This window comes from Rhinoraja longicauda, chromosome 4, assembly GCF_053455715.1.
Source record: "Rhinoraja longicauda isolate Sanriku21f chromosome 4, sRhiLon1.1, whole genome shotgun sequence".
In the NCBI taxonomy this organism is placed as follows: domain Eukaryota; kingdom Metazoa; phylum Chordata; class Chondrichthyes; order Rajiformes; family Arhynchobatidae; genus Rhinoraja; species Rhinoraja longicauda.
In genome coordinates, this window is record NC_135956.1 from 11,192,704 (window position 1) to 11,211,738 (window position 19,035).

Below are 19,035 nucleotides of genomic sequence, written 5' to 3' on the forward strand. Positions count from 1 at the left end.
CATAAGGCGTGGTCAGAATCAAGAGTTCCTACTCCTCACAGTTGCCATTTACTGGAACAATGCACGCAGAAGGAGTGGCCGTTTGGGAAAAGGAACAGAGAGCTAGTGTTTCCCACTGAAAATAAGCAGCTTTTGCAGGGAGAAGTTTGGCATTTCAAAACAGAGGTGGTTCTGCCAAACGCCTATCCCACCCCTTGGATGTGTGACCACCTTACATGTATATATTTATGTGTCTGTGTGTACACACACACACACACACAGTAAAATGCATATAGGTGTTTATTTATGTGTGTGTGTGTGTGTGTACACACATATATATATATATATGTGTGTGTATATGTAGATATATATGTGTGTGTGTGTGTGTGTGTGCACAAATGTGTGTGTGTGTGTGTGTGTGTGTGTGTGTGTGTGTGTGTGTGTGTGTGTGTGTGTGTGTATGTGTGTGTGTGCACACATACATATGTAAACACACACATATATAGACATATGGGATATGTATACATACATACATATTCGCTTGTGAAATCATTTATCAAGGGTTGGAAAGCATTCCCATTTCCGATGTATTTTCTTGTAGAGTTTTAAAATAAAGTGTATTTAAAAGTGTGCACGAACTTTGCTCTACTAGTTAATTAAGGCATGTGTATTTTACTTCCTGCCACCATCGTTATCTGATTGTTAATGGGGAAGCACCTACAGAAGACTCTTAACAATCCAACATTAGCAATGATCGATAAGTACATATTTAAAGTCAGTGAATTTAAGGTGCCATTCAGGTTTGATATTGTCCACTTACTTTTTAGGTAGACACAAAATGCTGGAGTAACTCAGCGGGTCACGCAGCATCTCGGGAGAGAAGGAATTGGTGACGTTTTGAGTCGAGACCCTTCTTTAGCGTTATCCATTGCTTCTCTCCCAAGATGCTGCCTGACCCGCTGAGTTACTCCAGCATTTTGTGTCTACCTTCGATTTAAACCAGCATCTGCAGTTTTTTTTCCTATATTTACTTTTTACACCTGTAAATTGTGCAGGTTATTTGCATATAAATGCTGCGTGCTGATATGCTTGTTGTTACTTGCTATATGAATACATTTGCATGACTGGCCACTTATTAAGTACCAATTTCAATGAATGAGGTAACATCTCTATCAGAACAGTGCATGTGGGAGAAAGGAACATTTTTCAGCAATTATCATCTATGTAGAATTAATTAAGTAAAATGAGCTCATGCCTTGCAAATGACCAAACCCAAATTAAGCTTCAGTTTAAGTTTACTATTGTCACGCCAAAAGCTTTGCTTTGCATGCTATCCACAGATCAGATAATGCTGTGTATTAGTAAACATAGCACAAAAAGTAAGGAAATTTGTGTTTGGTAGATTATTTCTTTGTTGTAACAATGCTTCTTGGCAATAAATCTTATACCGTTGGAAAGCCAGTTTATTTCCCTTTTAAATGGTGCCACATTTGTAAGGAACATGCATTTGTGGGATGAGCAGCAGAGCTGAGTATATGGGTTGCGCCCATGAAAAATTTGCCAAATCTTCTCTGCCAATGCCAAACAGCTTATCCTGCTGTTGCTATTGACTCTTGTTTTGAGCTTCTGGTACCCCCAGGTGCTGACAATCAGGTGCCTGATTGGCAGCATCTGTGAGCATGGGCCCTGCTACAGTGGTCAGTAGGTGTCTGCTCCAAGAATCGGCATGCCACGTTTGACTGATCTGGATAGGGCCCGTGCGATAGGGCAACTTCAAGCTGGTGTTCCGCAAAACTAAGTTGCGGCATTATTTGGAGTGAGCCTTAGTACCATCTCCAAAGTGAAGGCCAAGTTCCATATAACGGGGGATGTCAGAGACAGGCCGCGAAGTGGGCGTCCCAAGAAGACGACACCCGAAGAAGACCGTTTCCTCACCCTGTCAGCACTTAGGAACCGTAGGCTGTCTTCTACAGATTTGCAGTCAAGGTTTGCCCTTCACCATCAGGCCCGTTTGCGCTGGTGTCGGCAACAGGTGCACTGGAACCTGAACATGTGGAGGAACGTTATGTTCAGCGATGAGTCCAGATTCTGCCTACGGCAGTTGGATCATAGGGTCAAAGTGTGGAGAAGACGCGGAGAACGCTATGCTGATTGCTGCACCGATAGAGTAACATCTTTTGGTGGAGGCAATGTGATGGTGTGGGGCGGCATCTCCCTCACTGGAAAAACGAGGCTTGTCATCATTGGAGGCAATCTCAATGCAGAGATATCGAGATGAGATTCTGCAACCAGTGGCGATCCCATATCTCCACAGTCTGGGACCGAACGCTATCCTCCAAGATGACAATGCTCGCCCCCACAGAGCAGGGTTTCTCAGAGACTACCTCCAGAATTTGGGAGTGGAGAGGATGGAATGGCCTGCCAGCAGTCCTGACCTCAACCCCATTGAACACTTGTGGGATCAGCATGGGCGTGCTGTTCGTGCCAGAGTGACCAACACAACCACATTGGCTGACTTGCGACAAATGCTGGTTGAAGAATGGGATGCCATCCCACAACAGTGTGTGACCAGGCTGGTGACCAGCATGAGGAGGAGGTGTCAGGCTGTTGTGGCTGTGTATGGTTCTTCCACACGCTACTGAGGCACCTGTTTATTAAATGAATAAATTGTTAAATTGCCAATATGTCTTGTTTCTTCAGACTTCAATCATCCAATCCACCAAACAACACCGAACAAGAGTCAATGGCAGAATAAGCTGTTTGGCATTGGCAAAGATTTGGCAGATTTTTCATGGGCGCAACCCACATACTCAGCTCTGCTGCTCATCCCACAAATGCATGTTCCTTACAAATGTGGCACCATTTAAAAGCGAAATAAACAGGCTTTCCAACGGTATAAGATTTATTGCCAAGAAGCATTGTTACAACAAAGAAATAATCTACCAAACACAAATTTCCTTACTTTTTGTGCTATGTTTATAATCAAGTCAAATTCAAGTACAATAGGTAGAGCAAATGGGGAAGGTACAGAGAGCAGAATATAGTTTAGTTTAGTTTAGTAATACAGCACACAATAGACAATAAACAATAGACAATAGGTGCAGGAGAAGGCCATACGGCCCTTCGAGCCAGCACCGACATTCAATGTGATCATGGCTGATCACCCCCTTCGGCCCACCGAGTCCGAACCGACCAGCGATCTCCACACATTAACACTGTCCCGCACACACGAGGGACAATTTACACATACACCAATCCAATTAACCTACAAACCTGTACGTCTTTGGAATGTGGGAGGAAACCGAAGATCTCCGAGAAAACCCACGCAGGTCACGGAGAGAACGTACAAACTCCGTACAGACAGCACCCGTAGTCGTGATCGAACCCGGGTCTCCGTCCCTGCAAACGCTGTAAGGCAGCAACTCTACCGCTGCACCACCATGGCCGGCGGTGACGAATATAGTTCTCAGCATCACAGCAAAATGGCACCCGAGTGCAGTGACTCTATGTGTGCTCTCCCCAGAGATGGATTTACTGTCATCCTGTAGAATCGCTCCAGTCTTTTAAATCTTTTAGTTTAATTTAGTTTAGAGATGCAGCGTGGAAACAGGCCTTTCGGCCTACCGAGTCAGCGACACCCAGCAATCACCCATACACTAGCTCCATCCTACACACCAGACAATTTACGAACCAATTAACCTACAACCAGACGGCATCCTTGGAGAACATGGATAGGCGACGTTTCTGAACAAGGGTCTTGACCCGACCATGTCTGAACTGAACAGCGATCACCCCCGTACACTAACACTATCCCACACACACTAGGGCCAAATCAGTCAGAGAGTTGTAAATCTGTGGAATTCTCTGCCTCAGAAGGCAGTGGCCAATTCTCTGGACGCTTTCAAGAGAGAGCTAGATAGAGCTCTTAAAGATAGCAGAGTCAAGGGGTATGGGGAGAAGGCAGGAACGGGGTACTGATTGTGAATGATCAGCCATGATCACATTGAATGGCGGTGCTGGCTCTAAGGGCCGAATGGCCTCCTCCTGCACCTATTGTCTATTGCAGTAGAGACAGAGACACACAGAGAGAGGCACAGAGAGAGAGAGAGACACACAGAGAGACACACAGAGAGAGAGAGAGAGACAGAGAGAGAGAGACAGAGACAGAGACAGAGAGAGAGACAGAGAGAGAGAGAGAGAGAGAGAGAGAGAGAGAGAGACAGAGACAGAGACAGAGACAGAGACAGAGACAGAGACAGAGACAGAGACAGAGACAGAGACAGAGACAGAGAGAGAGACGGAGACAGAGAGAGAGAGAGACAGAGAGAGAGAGAGACAGAGAGAGAGAGAGAGACAGAGAGAGAGAGACAGAGAGAGAGAGACAGAGAGAGAGAGACAGAGAGACAGAGAGAGAGAGACAGAGAGAGACAAAGAGAGAGAGACAAAGACACAGAGTATGACTCGATATTAGAAATTGCTGAGAGAATGAGATTTACCTGTTGATTTAACACCATATGCACTCCTTGAAGTCGGATATCATATGTAAAGTCACCCAGGAACTCCAGAATGTCCTCAATCATGGCAGCGTAGGGTAGGCCTCGTAAACGGATGCAGTCACGCATACTCGTGGAATGTACAAATGGCTGAGGTAGCATGGGAATGATAGGAGCAGGAGGAATGGGGATGAGGGGCGTTGAAGTATACCTGTTAAGAACCTGTGTAGAATTCAAAGAAAGAATATGCTTAGTTTAGTTTAGGTTAGTTTAGAGACACAGCACGGAAACAGGCCCTTCCGCCCACCATGTCCTTCCTCACCAATCAGCCATCCCCAATCCTGCTGACAAGGGACGATTTACAGAAGCCAATTTAACCTGCAACCCCACATGTCTTTGGGATGTGGGAGGAAACCGGAGGAAACACACGCAGTCGCAGGGAGAACGTGCAAACTCCGTACAGACAGCACCCAAGGTCAGGGTCTCTGATGCTGCAAGGCAGCAACTATACCACTGATAACTTGTGTCACCAAGGCACAAGGAACTGGAATCTTGAGCAAGACACAGAGTGATAGGAGGAGCTCAGCAGGTCAGGCAGCATCTGTGGAGGGAATAAACAGGTAATATTTTGTGTAGAGAGGAACTGCAGATGCTGGTTTACACCGAAGACAGACCACAAAATGCCGGAGTAACTCAGCGGGACAGGCAGTGTGTCTCGGTTGGCAACCTTCTCCAAACTATCTTCGTGGCAAATTCATTTGTGAACTTAAAAAAAAAAAATCTGCTTTAGGTTTCACCAAGTATCCTGAATCAAATAGCCCTTTGAAATGTCTCACTAAATTTAGCACAATAAAGTGCAGGCTTTCATTTAAATAAGATTTGCTTGTTTGCACTCTCCTGTTAAACGAAACAACTGGGGCAATGAATTATAAAACAGCACACTGACCCAGTCGCACTGACATAGTCCATTTAGCACAACTAGTTTATGGCAGCAATTGTGCTTCATACCAGTAGTATAAGAAAATAACTGCAGATGCTGGTACAAATCGAAGGTATTTATTTCACAAAATGCTGGAGTAACTCAGCCGGTCAGGCAGCATCTCAGGAGAGAAGGAATGGGTGACGTTTCGGGTTGAGACCCTTCTTCAGACTGATGTCAGGGGGGCGGGACAAAGGAAGGATATAGGTGGAGACAGGAAGATAGAGGGAGATCTGGGAAGGAGGAGGGGAAGAGAGGGACAGAGGAACTATCTAAAGTTGGAGAAGTCAATGTTCATACCACTGGGCTGCAAGCTGCCCAGGCGAAATATGAGGTGCTGTTCCTCCAATTTCCGGTGGGCCTCTCTATGGCACTGGAGGAGGCCCATGACAGAAAGGTCAGACTGGGAATGGGAAGGGGAGTGGAAGTGCTCAGCCACCGGGAGATCAGTTTGGTCAATGCGGACCGAGCGCAGGTGTTCAGGAGCGCAGGAGCTTCATACCAGTCTCCTCGTAATCTTCTGTGAACTTATTAACATCAACTTCTATTTCTCTCCCTCGTGCTTATGTCGTTTCTTCGAAAAAATTAGTCAACATTATTTTCCCCCTCCAAAATGTTTCATTTACACAGGAACAGAATCAAAGATTAACTGGAACGTAATCTGGAACTGCAGGTGGACACACAATGCTGGAGTAACTCAGCGGGACAGGCAGCATCCCTGGAGAGAAGGCATGGGTGACGTTTCGGGTCGACACCAAATCTTCAGACTCGACCTGAAACGTCACCCATTCCTTTTCTCCAGAGATGCTGCCTGACCCGCTGAGTTACTCCAGCATTTTGTGTCTATCTTCGGTTTAAACCAGCATCTGAGGTTCCTTCCTACAACATAGTTTGGAACTAGACAGTGGTCATAGAGTCATACCTTCGCCCCAACTTGCCCACACCGACAAACATGCTCTATCTACACTAGTCCCACCTGCCTGCATTTGGCCCATACCCCTCTAAACCTGCCCTATCCACGTACTTGTCCGAATGTTTTTCATATGTTGTGATGGAACCTGCCTCAACTATATCCTCCAACAGCTCGTTCCGTATATCTACCATCCTTTTTATGAAGTAGTTACCTCTCAGGTTGCTATTATCTCTCCCCCTCACCTTATGCCTATGCCCTCTGGCTCACAAATCCCCTACTCTGGCTAAAATACTCTGTGCATTTACCCTATCTATTCATCTCATGAGAATGATATACCGACCGACTCATATCATACACCGACCGATATGAGTTCACCTCTCATCCTCCTACGCTCCAAGGAATAAAAGCCTAGCCTGCTCAACCTCTCCCTATAGCTCAGGCCCTCAAGTCCTGGCAACATCCTCGTTAATCTCCTCTGCGCCCTTTCCAGTTTAGCAACATCTTTCCTGTAACAGGGTGACCAAAACTGAACACAAATTTCCAAATGTAGCGTCACATAAACTGTAACATAAACACCCAATTGCTATACTCATGTTTTCGTTCAGAGTTTTGTCAGAATCCATACACACTTTTACCGGAAGACCAAAAAGGAATTGGACTATACTACACTTTCTGAAGGGCCATCACTGTAGATGCCACATGTTCACTTTTTACACATCAGTTCCTTGCTCAAAACAAGTCCGTTACCGTTAGAGATCATATGGTCATAAGGAATAGGAGTAGAATTAGGCCATTTGGCCCAACAAGTCTACTCCTCCATTCAATCATGGCTCATCTATCTCTCCCTCCTAACCCCATTCTCCTGCCTTCTACCCATAACCTCTGACACCCGTACCTCTGGCACGGTGGCGCAGCGGTAGAGTTGCTGCCTTACAGCGAATGCTGAGGTTCGATCCGGACTACAGGCGCCGTCTGTACGGAGTTTGTACGTTCTCCCCGTGACCTGCGTGGGTTTTCTCCGAGATCTTCGGTTTCCTCCCACACTCCAAAGACGTACAGGTATGTATGTAGGTTAATTGGCTGGGTAAAATGTAAAAATTGTCCCTAGTGTGTGTAGGATAGTGTTAATGTGCGGAGATCGCTGGGCGGCGCGGACTCGGTGGCCTGAAGGGCCTGTTTCCGCGCTGTATCTCTAAATCTAAAAAATCTAAAAATCTGATCAAGAATCTGTCTATCTCTGCCATAAAAATTTCCACTGGCAAAGAATTCCACAGATTCACCACCCTCAAATTTATCTCTCAAATTTATTTGTTGTTTTCTCATGCTGTACACATTTTTTTCTTCAGGCAGAGAAACCAAATCAGTGCTACTTAAAAGAGACCGCAGTGGCTGAAAATAACATGGTCACCAACAAAGTTGCTGGAAATATAGGGCAATTTGTTTTGCCATTTTTATTCCTAATGCAACTTTTAAAGATGGATACTGTCAATGTTAGAACAACCAAACCAAACTAGTGTGTAGCATGATATTAGTTGAGATATGATGAGCCTTTGATGGCACTTGCTGGAGTTTAGAAGAATGAGAGGAGCAACTCATGGAAACGGACTGAATAATAAAGGCCAGGATAGAGTGGATGTGGAGAGGATGTTTCCACTAGTGGGAGAGTCTAGGACCAGATGGCACAGCCTCAGAAAAAAAGGATGTACCTTTAGATAGGAGATGAGGAGGAATTTCTTTAGCCAGAGGGTGACAATTCTGTGGAATTCATTGCCACAGATGGCTGTGGAGGGCAAGTCTTTGGGTATTTATAAAACGGAGATGGATTGGTTCTTGATTAACAGAGGCCATTTAACCTACAAATCCACAGGTCTTTGGAATGCGGGAGGGAAACCAGAGCACACGGAGGAAACCCACCCGGTCACAGGGAGAACGTGCAAACTCCACACAGACAATGGACAATAGACAATAGGTGCAGGAGGAGGCCATTCGGCCCTTCGAGCCAACACCGCCATTCAATGTGATCATGGCTGATCATTCTCAATCAGTACCCCGTTCCTGCCTTCTCCCCATACCCCCTGACTCCGCTATCCTTAAGAGCTCTATCTAGCTCTCTCTTGAATGCATTCAGAGAATTGGCCTCCACTGCCTTCTGAGGCAGAGAATTCCACAGATTCACAACTCTCTGACTGAAAAACCCGAGCTCAGGGTCAATCCTGGGTCTCCGGCGTGTGAGGCAGCAGCTCTACCAGCTGTGCCACTGTCAGTATCAGTATGAAAGAGTCACGAGTGTTTTATTACCATATGTCCCAGATAGAACAATGGCAATCTTGCTTGCTGCACCAATACAGGATATGTAAACATAGCACACTGTACACAATATAATAAACGAGAGAGAGAAAAAAGTTCAGTGTGTCTATCTTTACACACATATCTATCATTTTGCATATACACATACAGTCTGAAGAAGGGTCTCGAGCCGAAACGTCACCCATTCCTTCCCTCCCGCTGAGTTACTCCAGCATTTTGTGTCTACCATAAGTGTATATATGTATACATACATAGAAACATCCATACACACACATAAAAAAAACAGACAAGGATCAAGCACAAACTTTCTCAATGAGAATCAAATGAAGTACATCAAGAGTATTTGGTGACTAAAGATAACCATTAAAAATATATATTTTATGTTCATAAGTGATAGGAGCAGAATTAGGCCATTCGGCCCATCAAGTCTACTCCGCCATTCAATCATGGCTGATCTATCTCTCCCTCCTAACCCCATTCGCCTGCCTTCTCCCCATAACCCCTTTATGGCAGTTTAATGTCCTCATTCTGTAGATGATTGGTAGATATATTATGGCACTAACCTGCTGTACTTCAGCTGCTGTGCTTCTGAAGAGCTCAATGTAGCGTTTCCCCAACAAGTCCTTGTGCTTCTTGAGTGCATTTTGAGCGTATTCCTCACAGGCGAACAATACAAAAGCATCACCTGTGGGCCTCCCGTCAGGGTATTTGACAAAAAGTATTCCTTCCTTCCCACCTGTTAGGGGACAACTTGATCCAAAAAACATCACAACCTCCTCAGCAGTGGCTACAAAAGGAAGACCACGCATTCGAATGATAACTTGGTTTTCTTTTGATAGGAACTGGGCAACTTCATTGGAGGTACCTAGAAGAGTAATTACAAGTGCAAATTTAACGTAAGAAAATAACTGCAGATGCTGGTACAAATCGAAGGTATTTATTTCACAAAATGCTGGAGTAACTCAGCGGGTCAGGCAGCATCTCAGGAGAGAAGGAATGGGTGACGTTTCGGGTCGAGACCCTTCTTCAGACCGATGTCAGGGGGGCGGGACAAAGTGCAAATTTAACAGCACAAAATGGAAAAGACATGGGTCTCTATTCCCAGGAGCGCAGGAGGATGAGAGGTGATCTGATAGAGGTGTACAAAATTATGAGAGGCATAGATCGGGTAGATAGATGCACAGTCTCTTGGCCAAAGTACGGGAATCGAGAACCAGAGGACACAGGTTTAAGGTGAAGGGGGAAAGATTAATAGGAATCTAGGGGATATATTTTTCACACAAAGAGAGGTGGGGGTATGGACAAGCTACCAGAGGTGGTAATTGAGGCAGGGACTATCCCCACATTTAAGTAACAATTAGACAGACAAATAGATAGGGCAAGTTTAGAGGGATGTGGGCCAAACCCAAGCAGGTGGGACTAGTGAAGATGGGACATGGTCGGTGTGGGCAGGTTTCCACGCTGTATGACTCTACGACATTCTAGAATAGAAAATCAGGACGTAATGTTGAGGCTGTATAAGGCACTGGTCAGACCACATTTGAAGCATTGTGAATCGTTTTGGGCTCCATATCTGAGGAGGTATGTTGGTGTTGGCAAGTGTTCAAAGTAGGTTTAGAAGAATGAACCCAGGGATGCTTAGGTTAACGTACGATGAGCGTTTGACGGCACAGGGCCTGTACCCGCTGGAGTTTAGAAGGATGAGGAGGGACCTCATTGAAACTTACCGAATAGTGAAAAGCCTGGATCGAGTGGATGTGGAGAGGATGTTTCCACCAGTGGGAGAGTCTAGGACCAGAGCCCATAGCCTCAGAATAAAGGCAAGTACTTTTATCATATCATATCATATCATATATATACAGCCGGAAACAGGCCTTTTCGGCCCTCCAAGTCCGTGCCGCCCAGCGATCCCCGTACATTAACACTATCCTACACCCACTAGGGACAATTTTTACATTAACCCAGCCAATTAACCTACATACCGGTACGTCTTTGGAGTGTGGGAGGAAACCGAAGATCTCGGAGAAAACCCACGCAGGTCACGGGGAGAACGTACAAACTCCTTACAGTGCAGCACCCGTAGTCAGGATCGAACCCGAGTCTCCGGCGCTGTATTCGCTGTAAAGCAGCAACTCTACCACTGCGCTACCGTGCCGCCTTTTAGAAAGGACACGAGGAGGAATTTCTTTAGCCAGAGGGTGGTGGATCTGTGGAATCCATTGCCGCAGACGACAGAGGAGGCCAAGTCAATGGAAGTTTTTAAAGCGGAGTTTGATAGGTTCTTGATTAGTGAGGATGTCAAAGATTACAGGGAGAAGGCTGGAGAATGGGGTTGAGAGGGACAGAGAAATCAGTCATGATTGAATGGCGGAGAAGAGTTGATGGGTCGAATGGCTTATTTTTGATTTATGAATTGATGAACTCATGTTACTAAAATAAAATCCAAAACAAAGCAAAAAAATGAAGGTCTAATTACAATGCATGACAGCAGAAATTTGTGCATGATGACCTGGCTACCAAGTATATTAACAATTAAAATCTCCAAATTTGCAATTTTGTTTTACTGATGGTGAAGAATGCAGCAGATTCATATCAATATCACCCGGACTCAATTACAATATTTTCTATTTTGCATGACAACTTTCTTCTTAAACCCATTGTTAGATTTTGACATTAAGATAGTTCACTTATGTTTTGACACACGTTTATCAATGTAAGACGGCATTCTTTTCCCCTATAATATGGACTTAGCTTCTATTTCAAGAAATTGCAGTGCTCTTCTTTTGAAGATAGACACAAAAAGCTGGAGTAACTCAGCGGGACAGGCAGCATCTCTGGAGAGAAGGAATGGGTGACGTTTCGGGTCGAACCCCTTCTTCAGACCTCCTATTAACTCCATCTACACCTCACGCTGCCTCGGCAAGGCCAGCAGCATAATCAGGGATGAGACGCACCCTGGCCACTCCCTCTTCTCCCCTCTCCCATCAGGCAAAAGGTATAGAAGTGTGAAAACGCCCACCTCCAGATTCAGGGACAGTTTCTTCCCAGCTGTTATCAGGCAACTGAACCATCCTACCACAACCAGAGAGCAGTGCTAAACTACTATCTACCTCATTGGAGACCGTTGGACCATCCTTGATTGGACATTGCTGGCTTTACCTTGCACTAAATGTTATTCCCTTATCATGTATCTATACACTGTGAATGGCTCGATTGTAATCATGTATTGTCTTTCTGCTGACTGAATAGCACGCAACAAAAGCTTTTCACTGTACCTACCGAGGTAATAAACTAAACTGAACAGAACTATAGTTTTGAATATCAAATTTCTACCATTTTACATGCAAAAAACATGAAAATTACTAAAATAGATGCATTAATAATGGTAACTTTACCTCCAGCGATCTTTAAAAAATCTTCTCCAGTTGCCTTGTACACCTGTTTTAAAAAAAGTTAACAATGAGAAAATTGTGTGCTCTTATCTTTCCATTTCCGACATTACAACATAGTATTTTGTTGGTTGTAAAGTGCTTTCAGATATCCTGGTGCTACACAAATGAAAATCTGGAGACAAGAAACTACAGAGGCTGGAACCTTGAGCAAAACAAAATAAATTGCTGGAGGAACTCAGCGGATCAGACTGGTGGAAGGGTTCAGTCTGAAGAAGGGTCCCAATCCAAAATGTTCATAAGTGTGAGGAGCAGAATTAGGCCATTCGGCTGATCAGGTCTGCTCTGCCATTCAGTCATGGCTGATCTATCTCTCCCTCCCAACCCCTCCTGAAATGTCATCTATCCATTCCTTCCACAGATGCTGCCTGACCTGCTTAGTCCCTGCAGCATTTTGCCTTTTTTAAACAATAAAAAGTCTGCATGGTTTTACCGATAATGATGATATAAATTGCTCAACCTTAAAATGACAACCAAAATCAGTGCTCCCTTCTGCATTAAATACTTTAAGTGAGAATTTCTAAAAAGAGTAGAAAAATCATCAACAAAAATAGCAAGCCAAGGGGAGGGCATTTTTCTGCCTTTTGGGATGTTCCACTGCATTCAAAGTACTTCAAGCAGTCATTTTTACTAAAACAAATGTCGTAAGTTGCAACCAGGGAGAACTAGCTCAATTGCTGAAAATCATGTGAGGCAGCAACTCTACCGCTGCGCCACTGTGCTTTCCACCAACTCGTTTAGAAGTCAATGTTTTCGTGGAATGAGCAAACACCACCAAATAATGATTGCAACAATGTTGAGAGCGCTAAAACTACTTCTCAATCTTCTGTTTGTCTTATGTTAAACATTAAGAAACATTTGGACAGATACATGGATAGGACTGGTTTAGAGGGATATAGGCCAAATGCAGGCAGGTGAGACTAGCGTAGATGGGACATGTTGGTTGATGTGGGCGAGAAGGGCCGAATGGCCTGTTTCCACGTTGTATGACTCTATGTGATAAATGAACAACAGCACTATCCCAGAAGCTATTTTTAATGCTGATCTCCATGGCACAAGACAATTGCAGTTGAGAAAGATAATTCATCTAATTTGCCTTTCCTCTAAAGTGTGCCTTTTTTTCTGTATGGAGTTTGCACGTTCTCCCCACGACCGCGTGGGTTTTCTCCGAGATCTTCGGTTTCTTCCCACACCCCAAAGACGTAAATTGGCTTGGTATCAGTGCAAATTGTCCCTAGCGTGTGTAGGATAGTGTTAATGTGCGGGGATCGCTGGTCGGTGTGGGCCGAAGGGCCTTTTTCTGCACTGTATCTCTGAGCTAAACTAAACTATGACATCAGCCTGAAGAAGGGTCTCGACCCGAAACATCACCCATTCCTTCTCTCCAGAGATGCTGCCTGTCCCGCTGAGTTACTCCAGCATTTTGTGTCTACCTTCGATTTAAACCAGCATCTGCAGTTCTTTTCTAAACAATGTACAACAATGAATCTGAATCTGGAGATGCGCCTTTTTCCCCCGATGGGAGAGGGGAAATAGGGAGTGGACAGGGTGCAATTCGTCCTTGATTGTCCGAGGCAGTGTGATGTACAAATGGCGTCAATGAAAGGGAGGTTAGTTAGTGTGATGGTCTGGGCTGCGTCCACAATTCTCTACAATTTCCCACAGCCGTTTACAAACCAAGCTGTGAAGTGTCCTGATAAAATGTCCGCTGGACTGCGTTCCCAGTTTAGATATTATACCCCTAAATGTTTGACACGTGGTCTCTGCTTTTAAACGTGTTTTACATTTGGGGTCTTGTAGACCAGAGCACGTAGACCAGGCCACATTTGGTCTCTAAAACGGAATCAAGGGATATGGGAAAAAGGAACAGGGTACTGATTCTGGATGAGCAGCCATGATCATATTGAATGGTGGTGCTGGCTCGAAGGGCCGAATGGCCTACTCCTAGTATGGCACCTACTTTCTATGTTTCAATGGCATACCTCAATATATCGATTCCCCATGTGATGCTTGTTTCTTTGCAACGCCAGGTCTCTGTGTTCACTATTGATGAATCTCACTAGGGCTTCTCCATTCCGTCTTCCCTGTGAATTTAGGCAGAGTGCAGCACCACCCCTTGAAAATGAAAATACATGGCAATAACGCAAACATTTACAGTTATTTCTACAAATAGTAGTAATGTCATCTGACCTACATGCTATTGAATGGAAGTGCCCAATAGAGAGCCCATATTCAGGTCCTGAAACAATCCAATACTGCTTTTTTAGATATTGATCAAATATTCCCAGGTTTGCATTCCTGGGCACAGGAGGATGAGGGGTGATCTTATAGAGGTGTATAAGATCTGAGAGGCATAGATTGGGGCAGATGTACAGAGTCTTTTACTCAGAGTAGGGGAATCAAGAACCAGTGGACATAGGTCTAAGGTGAGAGGAGAAAGACTTCAGAGGAACTAGAGGGGTAACTTTTTTCACACAGAGGGTGATGGATAAATGGAATGAGCTGTCAGTTGAGGCAGGTACTGTAACAGAATTTAAAAGACATTTGGACAGATATGTGGTAGGAAAAGTACAGAGGGATAAGGGTCAAACGCAGGCAGGTGAGACTAGTGTAGATGGGGCACCTGGGTTAGCATGGATGAGTTGGGCCGAAGGGCCTGTTTCCACACTGTATCACTCGATGACTAATGTTTATAGACACGCTAAATGCTGGAGTAACTCAGCGGGACAGGCAGCATCTCTGGCATCCGTGGAGAGATGTATGACCCTATCTGACTTCTGGTCGATTTCCCTCCCGGGATAAATAAAGTTCCATCGTATCATATCGTGAATTTAGGTTAAATTTGCATTTTAGCTTACCCGGGGGTTGACATTGTATAGATTTTCAAGGTGAGGATTTTGACGTGGTTCAAGAAAGGAGTTTAGTCTCAAATCCATTGATAAAAGAATCAGAGGGGAAATTGAGATTTTACGTTTTTTTAATAAATCTTGAACACGGTACCTGAAGTGTGTGGGAGGAACTTAGAATTATAGTGATGTCATGAGTGGGGATCGTAGCAGAGTTCTTGCAAAGGACCAGCAAGGGGCACAATAGCTTAAATTTGCATTGCAAGTTTGACATGATCATTATCTAGCAGCTTCCATTGAAAATTGCCTGCGTACAGAGTTCACAGATGTGACATTTGCCGATACTCTCAAATTACCCCATGGTTTGAACACCTGTGGATCTAGACACGACCATGTCCTTAGCAAAGAAATGCAAAATCAGATAATGCAGTGTACTGTCCAACCAAATTATATAGATATAAGAGTCATAGAGTGATACAGTGTGGAAACAGGCCATTTGGCCCAACTTGCCCACGCCGACCAACATGCCCCATCTACACAAATCCCACCTGCCCATATGCTAAACCTATCCTATCCATGTACCTGACCAAATGTTTTTTAATGTTGTGATAGTCCCTGCCTCAACTACCTCCTCCGGCAGCTCGTTCCATATACCTACCACCCTTTGTGTAAAAAAAAGGTTGCCCCTCATGTTCCTATTAAATGTTTCCCTCCTCACCCATGTCCTCTGGTTCTTGATTCTCATGCTCTGGGTAAAAGCCTCTGTGAGTTTACTCTATCTATTCCCCTCATGATTATACACACCTATCTATTTCTCTTATGATCGTAGACGCATCACAATTTTCAATGTGATCAGAGGCTAAAATAAATCATCTCTTCACAGTGAATGGCAAAAGAATGAAGGGTCATAATTATTAGATATAATGCTTGTTTTGAGATAGAAATTTATAACCTATTCATTTGTAATCAGAGTATCGGAAAAAGAAAGTGCATTCTTTGTCTTGTGTCATATTAAACTTTCCTCATATCGTGATTTGGTCTTTCACTGACTCGGGTCCCTTAGTTGGAATTGTTGACAGTGTAGCAGATCATATCAGAAAGAACAACATCTACACATAGAAGAACCAATGGAACATTTTGAGAGATTTGCAATATTTTTCATTAGGACACCTTTGCATTTCCTGGGTCTATAACTGTGAACAACTATGACTGTAGATTCTATGTACACAACTATGACTGTAGATTCTATAACTGTGCACAACTATGACTGTAGATTCTACAACTGTACACAACTATGACTGTAGATTCTATAACTGTGCACAACTATGACTGTAGATTCTACACCTGTGCACAACTATGACTGTAGATTCTATAACTGTGCACAACTATGGCTGTAGATTCTACACCTGTGCACAACTATGACTGTAGATTCTATAACTGTGCACAACTATGGCTGTAGATTCTATAACTGTGCACAACTATGACTATAGATTCTACACCTGTACACAACTATGACTGTAGATTCTATAACTGTGCACAACTATGACTGTAGATTCTATAACTGTGCACAACTATGGCTGTAGATTCTATAACTGTGCACAACTATGACTATAGATTCTACACCTGTACACAACTATGACTGTAGATTCTACACCTGTGCACAACTATGGCTGTAGATTCTATAACTGTGAACAACTATGACTGTAGATTCTATAACTGTGCACAACTATGACTGTAGATTCTATAACTGTGCACAACTATGACTGCTGATTCTATAACTGTTTCTAACTATATAAAAGTGACAGAAACATTTATTTTGAAGATGCCAAATACCGCATTTATTTAACAGTTATCTCACCTTGACATTTAAGGTGAGAGGGGAAAGATTTACGAGGAAACTGAGCGGTAACCTTTTCACACAAAGAGTGCTGGGTGTATGGAACGAGCTGCCAGCGGGGGTAGTTGAGGCAGGGACTATAACAACATTTAAAAGACATTTGGGCAGGTACATGGATAGGAAAGGTTTAGAGGGATATGGGCTAAACACGGGCAGGTGGGACTAATGCAAGAGTCAAGAGCGTTTTATTGTCGTATGCCCCAGATAGCAGGTAGAACAATGAAATTCTTACTTGCAGCAGCACAACAGAATATGTAAACATAGTACACTGTAAACAATTTAACAAATGAGAAAAAAAGTTCAGCACACACACACACAAAACAATAATAGTCTGTGTGTGTGTGTGTAGTTCAGAGCTTATTTGAGGTTGTAGTGTTTAATAGCCTGATGGCTGTAGGGAAGCAGCTGTTCCTGAACCTGGACGTTAGTTTTCAGGCTCCTGTACCTCTTCCCGATGGCAGGGGTTAAATGAGTCTGTGGCCAGGGTGGTGTGGGTCTCTGATGATGCCGGCTGCCTTTTTGAAGCAGCGACTCCTGTAAATAACTTTGATGGTGGGGAGGTCAGGACGGTGGACTAGGCAGATGGGGCATCTTGGTGGGTGAGTTGGACCAAAGGGCCTGTTTCATGCTATATGATTCTATGACTCTGTTCTTCGCACGATTGATTATAGAGGCACTTAAAGTGAACCACACGTGGAGAGCGGAAAGGGGAGGGAAAAAAGTAATAAATATCATGGGAAAGAAGATAGTTAAGCCTATGCAAATTTTGAAGCAATAATCACAGGATATGTTTTTTTAAACGATTTAATGGTATATTATGCAGTCATTACTAGCTTTAAAAAAAAAATCAAATACTAACTTAGCTATGTTTAGACCTCTGAAGAATCGAGCAATGTCTTGGTCAGATGACTGCCAAGGTAATCCTCTGGCTCTGACAACAGTATTATCATCAATTATCTCCGTCTTGCTGCTGTTTATTAAAAAAAAGTGAAGAATTATTTTTAACATTATATTCATTCATCTTCCATTTATTTAACATTAGATCATACGGTCATATGTGATAGGAGCATAATTAGGCCATTCGGCCCATCAAGTCTACTCCACCATTCAATCATGGCTGATCTACCTTCCCCTCCTAACCCCATTCTCCTGCCTTCTCCCCATAACCTCTGACACCCGCACTAATCGAGAATCTACCTATCTCTCTCTGCCTTAGTTAGATTCTTTTTAACATTCCTTCTCTCCAAAGATGCTGCCGACCCCGCTGAGATACTCCAGCATTTTGTGTCTATTTTCAGTGTAAACCAGTATATGCTGTTCCTTCTGACAGATTTTAGTTTAGTTTAGAGATTCAGGTCCATGGATGGGAAAGGTTTGGAGGGATGTGGGCCACATGCTGGCAGGTGGAACTAGTGTAGATGGTCGGTGTGGGCAAGTGCCTGTTTCCACGCTGTATGACTCTACAAGTGTGGGCAAACGCTGTATGACTCTACACAGCATTGAACCTTGCTTACTAAATTCTTGCTGTGTCAATAGGCTGCCTTCAATGCCAAGTCATATCATTTTTGTCAACATGTCATCTGCCTACGGAGACAAATAGACAAGGAAAAGGACCATCACAGAGTAAACAATTAAACATTTCCCTTGGGCAGCTTACAACCCAGCAGTATGAATACTGTATGATTTCTCTAACTTCAATTAACCCTTGCATCATCTCTCTCTCTCCATCCCTCCCCCACCCACCCAAGTCATTGTTCTAGCTTCAAAGTCTATCTTGTTGAGTCTCATTGCCTTTCACTCGTTTTCGTCTAGCCGACAGCTAACAATGGCATGTTTCCTTTATCGTCGTTACTTTTTTGCATATGTTTCATTCATTTGTGTAGGAAGGAACTGCAGATGCTGGTTTAAATCGAAGATAGACACAAAATGCTGGAGTAACTCAGCAGGACAAGCAGCATCTCTAGAGAGAAGGAATGGGTGATGTTTCAGGTGAAGACCCAACTTCAGACTGAAGAAGGGTCTCGACCAGAAACGTCACCCATTCCTTTCCTCCAGAGATGCTGCCTGTCCCGCTGAGTTACTCCAGCGTTTTGTGTCTATCAATGGTTTAAACCAGCATCTGAAGTTCCTTCCTACACAAGTAAACATTGAATCTCTACCGCACAGAGCATG

At 43.9% G+C, this 19,035-nt stretch overlaps 1 protein-coding gene across 1 annotated transcript in view; it reads right to left on the reverse strand.

The window, feature by feature from the left end:
- Window positions 1-19,035, reverse strand: part of esrp1 (epithelial splicing regulatory protein 1) — an 86,840-nt gene that overhangs the window by 58,954 nt on the left and 8,851 nt on the right. Inside the window, exons 7-11 of the mRNA XM_078398409.1 lie at window positions 17,723-17,833; window positions 14,103-14,235; window positions 12,067-12,109; window positions 9,235-9,536; window positions 4,476-4,694 (exon numbers count right to left, since the gene is read on the reverse strand). Coding sequence (XP_078254535.1) covers window positions 4,476-4,694; window positions 9,235-9,536; window positions 12,067-12,109; window positions 14,103-14,235; window positions 17,723-17,833 — 808 coding nt within the window. The remainder of the gene's footprint in view (window positions 1-4,475; window positions 4,695-9,234; window positions 9,537-12,066; window positions 12,110-14,102; window positions 14,236-17,722; window positions 17,834-19,035) is intronic.